The 8996-nt window shown below is 54.3% G+C and overlaps 1 protein-coding gene across 1 annotated transcript in view; it reads left to right on the top strand.

Moving 5' to 3' along the window:
• Stab1 (stabilin 1) overlaps positions 1–8996 on the top strand; it is a 28861-nt gene that overhangs the window by 3511 nt on the left and 16354 nt on the right. Inside the window, exons 2-22 of the mRNA XM_005348730.3 lie at positions 1267–1403; positions 1674–1789; positions 1996–2081; positions 2147–2216; positions 2554–2649; positions 2922–3032; positions 3269–3465; positions 3659–3792; positions 3951–4078; positions 4307–4401; positions 4546–4680; positions 4807–4947; positions 5100–5162; positions 5393–5506; positions 5598–5651; positions 5824–5904; positions 6131–6289; positions 6707–6769; positions 6934–7029; positions 7401–7487; positions 8407–8518. Of these exons, the coding sequence (XP_005348787.1) occupies positions 1267–1403; positions 1674–1789; positions 1996–2081; positions 2147–2216; positions 2554–2649; positions 2922–3032; positions 3269–3465; positions 3659–3792; positions 3951–4078; positions 4307–4401; positions 4546–4680; positions 4807–4947; positions 5100–5162; positions 5393–5506; positions 5598–5651; positions 5824–5904; positions 6131–6289; positions 6707–6769; positions 6934–7029; positions 7401–7487; positions 8407–8518 (2275 nt within the window). The remainder of the gene's footprint in view (positions 1–1266; positions 1404–1673; positions 1790–1995; positions 2082–2146; positions 2217–2553; positions 2650–2921; positions 3033–3268; positions 3466–3658; positions 3793–3950; positions 4079–4306; positions 4402–4545; positions 4681–4806; positions 4948–5099; positions 5163–5392; positions 5507–5597; positions 5652–5823; positions 5905–6130; positions 6290–6706; positions 6770–6933; positions 7030–7400; positions 7488–8406; positions 8519–8996) is intronic.

An 8996-nucleotide genomic window follows, 5' to 3' on the forward strand; every position in this document is an offset into this window, starting at 1 on the left:
TGTTTGTGGATGCCTAGATCAGGTTCGCCTGTGTGTGTTTGTGGATTCCTAGATCAGGTTGGCCTGTGTGTGTTTGTGGATTCCTAGATCAGGTTCGCCTGAGTGTGTTTGTGGAAGATGATGTGGATTATGTCAGTTGACATGTGAAGGCCCAGCCACTGTGGGTGGCACCATTTCCTACACAGGGTTTCTGAGCACTAAGACATTGGCTGTGGCTCTCCTATGCTTATAAGATTGTGGATGTGAGCCCTGCGGTGGTGGCGCACACCTTTAATCCCAGCACTGGGGAGGCAGAAGCAGGTGGATCTGTGAGTTCAAGGCCAGCCTCAAACTAGTTCCAAGACAGCTAGGGTGTTACACAGAAAAACCCTGTCTCAAAAAAAAAAAAAAAGACTGTGGCTGTGGTATCCCTTGTTTTAAGTTCCTGTTGCCTCGACTTCTCTGCAATGATGGACTATAACCTGAAATTCTGATCTGAAATACTCCTCTAAGTATTTTATCAGGGTATTTTATTAGCAGAAATAAAATTGAACATCCTGGGTCCTGTTCTGCCAGCTACCCCTGCTGCCTGTCGTTGCCTGGACTCTGGGTCCCTATCTGCAGGTGAGGCCTTAGGCCATGACTAGCATCAGGGTTGCCCAGCATAAACATAACAGGCCAGACCCTCTGCTTAGGGCATGGCTGGTGCTTGGCTGGAAGCTTGAGCCTTGTCCTAGTGTGACAGACTGAAGATGAAGTCACTGTATTCTCCCCACCCCCAGGCGGTGTGGACTTGACTGTCCTGGAACTCCCTCTGCAGACCAAACTGGTCTCCAACTCAAAGAGATCCACCTGCCTCTACCTCCTGAGTGCTGGGGCTAAAGGCGTGCGCCATGACACACAGCTGAAGTCACTGTTTTCTTGCAAACAGCGTGAGGCTTATTGTGTGTCTATCTGGACTAAAGAGGCAAGAAGGAATTCTATGCAATGAAAGTATACCAGGCCCTGCTTCACATCCTGTCCCTGTACCAGGCTGGCAAAGGGCTACCTCACCTTAGATGGAAACGATTTTCCTGTCGGAAGATAAAGTCCTGAAGACTTTCAGCCATGGACATGGAGACAGGATGTGGCATTAGCGACTCCTCATAGGGAGGTTTCTCAAGACCTTCCCCGGCCTCGTTCCCACCGAACAGAGGGGAAATTGTGGTCTTGCTGTAGCCAGTATGGACTCAGGGCTAGACCAGGGTCTGGGCCCCTTCCTCACTGTGCATTCTGCCTACGGCCCAGGTGCGGTCGAAACGCTGTGATGTGAAGACCAAGTTTGTCACACACTCGCCCTGCACCGCGTGCGCAGCTGTCAGGAAGCGGATGTGTCCCTTAGGCTGGTTTCGGAACTTCCCAGAGAAGATACTCCTGGACTGTCGGTATGGGCACACCGCTTCCTTCCCACGTTCAGAAGGGTGGCAGGGGACCCAGAGGAACCTCACTGACCTCCAGGTGGGGGCAGACAAAGTATCATTAACCCGCACACCTGTAACCCAGGGGGCTTCCCGGGCACCTACTATATGTCAAGCTCTGGGCTCGGCCATGGGCCAGATGGAGAGGCCAGAGGTGTGTGGATATGATCCCTGAAGCTCAGTGTGAGGACGGTGGAAGTATGCGCCACCTCACCACCGGCCTCCTCTTTCTCCTAGCTATGAGGTGCAGCTGGGGGGCTCTCTGGTCTCCTTAAGTGGCTGTAGCCAGGAGTGCTGGAAGGACGTGGTGCAGAAGGCCTGCTGCCCCGGCTATTGGGGTTCCCAGTGCTATGGTATGGAAGAGACAGCCTGCCCGCTCCGCTCCCTCTCTGCCCCAGCCCCACCTTCTCGTCTGAGAAGAACCTATACTGCCCTCAGCCTGGTGACAGCTCATTGAAAGCCACCCTGGCTCCCTAGCACTAGCTGTCCAGGGGGTGGGACCGGAAGAAGAGGTAAGGGGACTATTCTCAGAGAAAAACTGAGTTCTTGGGGCCCACAGAGTGCCCTGGAGGTGCTGAGACCCCGTGTAATGGCCATGGAACCTGCCTGGATGGCATAGCTGGAAATGGGACCTGTGTGTGTCAGGTAAGGGTTGAACAGGGACAAGGTGGGCATGTTGGGGAAACCCTACTGACTTTGTGCATTCACAGGAAAACTTCAGCGGCTCAGCCTGCCAGGAGTGCCGAGACCCAGGCAGATTTGGGCCTGACTGTCAATCAGGTAAACTTGCAGGGCCTCCTGGTAAGGCCAGTCCTGCCTGCCTTTAACCCCTCTGAACCCCTCAGTCTATCCTTTCCCTCCTTGAATGCTTGCCTTGCTTCCTTGCGCCCTGAGACTCTTTGTCATCTCAGAAGCCCCTTCCAGGAAGCCCTCCATGATGTCCCCCCCCCTTTCACCTGGCTCTCTCTGGGCTTCCCCCTTTCCCTGCGATCCTGTACCACGGCTCTGCATTCCTAAGATTGTCCCTACATTCCAAATACACAATTGGAGAGGAAGTGATGTTCTCGTATGTACCTGGGCGAGGCTGGAGTTCCACTTGCTCTTGTGTCTCTCTCAGTTTGCAGCTGTGTACACGGCTTGTGCAACGATGGGCCACGGGGGGATGGGAAATGCCTGTGCTTCGCTGGATATACGGGCACCCGCTGTGACCAAGGTGAGCAGTGCTGTCTGGAAGGGACAGTAGGTTCTTTGTGGCCAAAGCAGGGGAGGACAACTGGGTGCCAGATAGTGTCTGAGTAGAAGCAGGACCTCGGCCTGCAGCCTGTTAGAGGTCTGGGAGTGTGTCATCTCAGCTTCCAGTGTCTGGAAGTTCAGGGAGGTGGGGCAGCTGCCTGGAGTCACACAGCAAGCGGAGCATGGCGCTTTGTGAGCCCTTCCTCCCCAACCTGAGGTTGAGCCTCCATCCACGGTGACTTCTCCTCTCAGAGGTTCCAGTCTGCCAGGGCCTGAGATGCCCCCAGAATTCCCAGTGCTCTGCAGAAGCACCCACCTGTAAGTGCCTACCCGGATACACTCAGCAGGGCAGCGTTTGTCTTGGTAAGCCTGTGATCTGGAGGCAGGGGACTTGGAGAGCTGAGTGGGTGGGAGGCACTGGGAAGGGAACCTTTTGTACCAGAACGTGCAGTCTGGCCACTTATGCACAAAAAAACCAAACCAAACAAACAAAACAAAACCTGTCCCTAAAAGGCAGAAGGCCTGGGGCTTCTCTGATGGAAACCATGATGAGAAGGCTCCTGGAATTCAACTCACTCAGGCTTTCTCTGCCCTGGCAGCTCGTGACCCTTGTAAGCTGTCTCCTTGCTCCCCACTGGCCCGATGTTCAGTGAATCCCAAGGGGCAGGCTCAGTGTCACTGCCCAGAGAATTACCACGGTGATGGCAAAGTGTGTCTGCCCCTGGACCCATGCATCACCAACTTTGGTGGTTGCCCCAGCAACTCTACCCTCTGTCTGTACAAGGATCCAGGCAAGGTGAGCTAGGACACCTGCTTTTCCACTTGGAGCAAGTCATCCCAGATGCTCCACTTATAAGATGCGGGGAGAATGTCAACCCTAGTCTTTGAGGATGGGTGGCAGGGCTGTGTGAGGGAGACATATGCAAGCAGTTTCCCTGAATTCTGACTGGTGGATGCTCCACCCCTTTCTGGCCCTGCCATTTGCCCAGGCTGTCTGCATATGCCAGCCAGGTTTGATGAGTCTTAACAATGATGCTTCTGCGGGATGCTATGCCTTCTGCAAACCACATTCCTGTGACAAATCGGCCACCTGTCAGGTGACCGCTGATAGAAAGGCCACCAGGTGGGCACAGGGGTCAAGTGGGAATGGGCATGGAGCAGGGAGGGTGGAGTAGGCAATGTGCTCAGCTGTATTCCTCCATTCGAGGCCCGGCAAGGAGGGCTGGGGAGGACCAGGGGGATGGCCCATCATGTCTCTGACCAGTCTCTCTGGGTCTCCAGCTGTGTGTGCAAGGATGGTGAGGTGGGTGATGGTCGTGCCTGCTACGGACACCTGCTCCATGAGGTTCAGAGGGCCAATCAGATAGGCCTGATGCTTGCGCGTTTGAAACTGGCCATTGCCATGCTGGGTATGTGTCCCTCAGCCTACTTGTGACAATACCCCTTAGTCCCACAGAGCTGGGAGGGAGGGCCAGCCTCTGCACAGACTCTTGTTTCTTTGCCCCAGAACTGGGTGAGGCCAGGATAGCGGTGGGAACTGGTCCCAGCACTAGTGTATCTTCCCACGCTAGGCATCTAGACCCACCCCTCTGGAGCTCCCCGTGTTTATTCTGACATGACCTTTCTCCCCCTTACAGAGCAGGGCTGCCAGGAGATCCTTACCACATCGGGTCCATTCACTGTACTGGTGCCGTCCTTCTTCGTCTCTTCCGTCCCCTCCAGGACCATGAATGTGAGCAAGCCACAGTCTCCCTGTACATGATGCTCTGAAAACAGAGACCTGCAAGGCCTCTCCTCTCTGTGACTCAGGCAGGGGGAGTTGCAGAGGGCTGGCCTGTCTGGATTAACCCAACACTCCGTCCCTGTGTACCTGCAGGTGACCCTCGCCCAGCAGCTCTGCAAACAGCACATTATTGCAGGGGAGCACATCCTGGAGGATGTAGGGCCCTCGAATACCCGCAAGTGGTGGACGCTTGCTGGCCAGGAGATCACCATCACCTTCAACCATCTGGTATGACAGGGACCTCCAGGGGAGTGGCAGGTGGATGACAGAGCTGGGACAAATGTGCGGGGGTGGGAAGGAGCTGCAGGACAGAGGGCTGGCATAGGGGACGTGGTCCTGTGTCTGTCTCATCAGAGATACACCTATAAGTATGAAGACCAGCCTCAACAGACGTTCACCATCCAAAAGGCCAACTATGTAGCAGCCAACGGGGTGTTCCACACGGTCACTGCCCTACGGAGGCAGCTTCCCCCTCCACTCCCAGGGGACCCCAAGGTGAGCCAGCAAGCTCTTCTCCACCCTGTGCCCAGCATAGGGGATGGTGTTTAAATCCAGGCATGAGGCTGCTCTGGCTTGTGGAAGCATGGCTCCTCCTCCTCCCGAGGCTGAAGTAGCCTCATCCTGCCCTATGGCCCTTATACCTGCAGAAAACTGTCAGCGAGATCCTGGCTTCCACAGAGGCTTTCACGCGGTTTGAAACGATCCTGGAGGTGAGCTTGGGGAAAGCAGCTCTCCCTAGCTGGGCTTCCAGACCAGAACAGCTCACTGCCCCAGAGTCTGTGCACTCATCTTCCTAGAGGCTCACAATCCTGGGGCTTTATGGACCAATGCATCGCTCATGTCTCCCTTAAGCAGTGGGAGCTCCCTCCTGTCTGACAGTGGCAGGAGCCAGGAGCTCTGAGGCCAGGATCTAGCCAAACTTTTCATTCTGCTGTCATAGAACTGTGGACTTCCATCCATCTTGGATGGGCCCGGGCCCTTCACAGTTTTTGCCCCAAGCAATGACGCTGTAGACAGCCTGCGAGATGGTCGACTGATCTACCTTTTTACATCAGTAAGCTCTAAGGGGAGACGGGCTATGGGCTGTGGTTGCTAGACCCCCACCCCACCCCCATCAACCTCAAGCAATCGATCCCCCCCCCCAGGGCCTTTCCAAACTTCAGGAGCTGGTACGGTACCACATCTACAACCATGGCCAGGTATTTCACAGTGTCCCCCGTTTCAGGGGCTACTGCAGATTTTGATCTTTCTGGGGGTTCAGTGTCCTCATCCTCCCTTCTCCATTTCTGGGGACTCAGAGTCACTGTGCATCACCTGTACAAGGTGTGGCCAGTATCCAATCTGAAACCACTCACTGTCTTCCTGCCCCAGCTGACGGTGGAGAAGCTCATCTCTAAGGGACGTGTCCTCACCATGGCCAACCAGGTCCTGACTGTGAATATCTCTGAGGAGGTGAGATCTGTGAACAGGTGCACACATGGATCAGAAGGCTGCAGGCCTTGTTCATGCCTGACAGCATGCTCCAAATACCGTAGTGGGCATAGGCAGGACACTTGACAAGGTCCCAGCTGGGCTAGGAGAATAGACATAGGTCCCACAAGTATGAAGTAAAGCCACAGCAGACAAAAACAGAGCAGCAAAGGCCGGCTGGGGATGGCATATGGGGTCTGTGTTGCAGGGGCGCATCCTGCTGGGACCTGAGGGCATCCCTGTGCGGAGAGTGGATGTGCTGGCTGCCAACGGTGTGATCCACATGCTGGAAGGCATCCTGCTGCCCCCCACCATCCTGCCTATCCTACCCCAGCACTGTGATGAAGAGCAGCACCAGATTGTGCCAGTGAGCCCTGCCCTGAACCCAGACTTCACCCTGTACCCAGATCCCTGCCCCTAGCACATGGACAGGAGAGAACGCTGGTTGGGTTGCCATCATGGGATATTTGAGACTGGCTTATTTTGGCTCACAGTTCTGAATGCATGGTACAGTGACAGTTCAGCTCTTGCTGAGGGAGGGCCTTGTGGCACAAAGGCGGTTGGACATAGGTGAAGAGATCAGAGCAACAAGCGTCCAACTCATTCCATCAGCTGCTGTGGTGATAAGCCTACCCTGCGTGAGGGGAGCCTGATGGCCCACCTGCCTCTACAGGCTTCCTCCCAACACCTTTCCTGACCTCTCTACAGTTGGCTCTTTCTCCTTCTTCGGATCTTTGCTTGATGTCTCTGATCCTTTCTCTCTGCCCTGCGCTGCTCTTCCCAGGGTACTTGTGTGGACTGCCAAGCCTTGAATGCCAGTGTATGCCCCCCAAACAGTGTGAAAATGGTGAGCACCCCTAGCCTTGCCCTCGGGGATCCCTTTTTGCCAGTATCCCAATCGTACGTCAGTTGCAGTGGGGAGTAGAGGCAGGGAGGCTAGACCATACCTGGAGGCTCAGTATGTCCTAAACCCACCTACTCTGCTGACTGACCTCGTATGGCATGTTCTAGGATATCTTTCCCAAGGAGTGTGTTTATACCCATGACCCAGCTGGACTCAACATGCTGAAGAAGGGCTGTGCCCACTACTGCAACCAGACCATCACAGTGAGCCTGGGCAGGCCTACACTCTCCGGGGACCCTGGCCACTTCCTCTTTGTTTGGGGGATTCCCAAGTTGGGTTGGGGGGGGGCTTCCCTTCCCAGGCATTCTTTTTGTTTAGTTTGGAAGGGTTTTTGTTGGGTTTTTTGTTTGCTTGTTTGTTCGTCTTTGTGTCCGTGGTAGGACTAGAACTCAAAGCCTCACATACTAGGCAAGTGCTTTGCTGCTGAGCTACGCCCCACATCCTAATGGTTAAAGAGGTGCCACTGGGGGATTCCTACCCATCCCTATGCTCTCGAGATGAGGCCAGCAAGCAGAAGCATCCTGTGTGGGATCTGGTATGGCCTGGATGCTCACATACGCTCTGTCTCTTCCAGAAACGTGGCTGCTGCAAAGGATTCTTTGGGCCTGACTGCACACAATGTCCTGGGGGCTTCTCCAACCCCTGCTATGGCAAAGGCAATGTGAGTCCCCACCCTGGTAGGTGTCATGAGGCTGATACCTTCCCTGGCTGGCAGTGTCAGAACCAGGCCTGACTCTCTCTTGTCTCGCCTTCCCCACTTTAAGTAGTTGATGTTGGACCAAACTGTTTCCCTGGAAATTATTGCTCTCGGGTCTAGAGAGATGGCTCAGTGGGGAGAGCACATGCTACCCTTGCAGAGGACCTGATTTGGTTATCAACATCCATGTTAGGTGGCTCATGACCACCTGATAATCCAGTGCTTCTGGCCTCCACCGGTTTCTGTACTCAGGTGCACACACACACACAAAATTATTTTCTGAGATAGGATCTCTATATAGCCCTGGCAGTCCTGGAACTCTTTCTATATCCCAGGCTGGCCTGGAGAACCCACAGAACCTACCTTTGCCTCCCGAGTGCTGGAATTAAAGGTGTGTGCCACCACGCCCAAATGCCAGTATTCTGCTTTTGACACTTTGAGATGTCAGTGCTGCACTGAGTGTTTAATGCCTGCACAGAAGAACTCGGGAGTTACTGTCTGAGTTACACATAAAACCTCCGGGGCCGCTGGGCAGTGGTGGCGCACGCCTTTAATCCCAGCACTTGGGAGGCAGAGGCAGGCTGATCTCTGTGAGTTCGAGTCCAGTCTGGTCTACGAGAGCTAGTTCCAGGACAGGCTCCAAAGCCACAGAGAAATCCTGTCTCGAAAAACCAAACCAAACAAAACAAAACAAAAGGTTGTGTGCCTTCAGTAGCTATCTGCCAGCTTGGCAGCTTAAGTGATTTTGGAGGTCTCTTACAGGGTGAGGTCTCGGGGAACAGCAGTTCAGAGCCCACCAGGAAGGGAGGTTCAGAGGGTCAAGGGGGAGAGCCTGTGGTGACCATGTCCTTGACTGACCCCTTTTGTGCCTGCCATCTTCCAGTGCAGCGATGGCATCCAGGGCAATGGAGCCTGCCTCTGCTTTCCAGACTACAAGGGTATTGCCTGCCATGTCTGCTCCAACCCAAACAAGCACGGCAAGCACTGCCAGGAGGGTGAGTGACCGGGCCCAGGCCACCTCCCAGAGAAAGAAGCTCTTAATGGAGCGAAGGTGACTAAGGGCTCCCAAGGAGGAAGAGGGCCCTAAGCAGAATGCTGGCCCAGGAAGTAGTGCCAATTGGAGAACAGTCATAGATACTGCCTTTTCACCAAAAGAAAACCATGCCTTAAAGCAAGCACGTTTTAAACAAGACTATCTCATTGTGGGATTGGAGACAGAGCAGCTAGAATGATGTGACTAAAAATTCAAAGCTAGGCTATGGTGGCACCTACTTTCAATTCCAGCACTCTGGAGGCAGAGGCAGATGGATCTCTGAGTTCAAGGCCAGCCTGGTCTACAGAGTGAGTTCTAGGACAGCCAGAGAGCTACACAGAGAAACCCTGTCTTGAAAAAAAATAAAAACAGATGCCAGGTGGTGGTGGCGCACGTCTTTAATCCCAGCAGTCGGAAGGCAGAGGCAGGCGGATCTCTGT

Source organism: Microtus ochrogaster, chromosome 6, assembly GCF_000317375.1.
Source record: "Microtus ochrogaster isolate Prairie Vole_2 chromosome 6, MicOch1.0, whole genome shotgun sequence".
NCBI classification, from domain to species: domain Eukaryota; kingdom Metazoa; phylum Chordata; class Mammalia; order Rodentia; family Cricetidae; genus Microtus; species Microtus ochrogaster.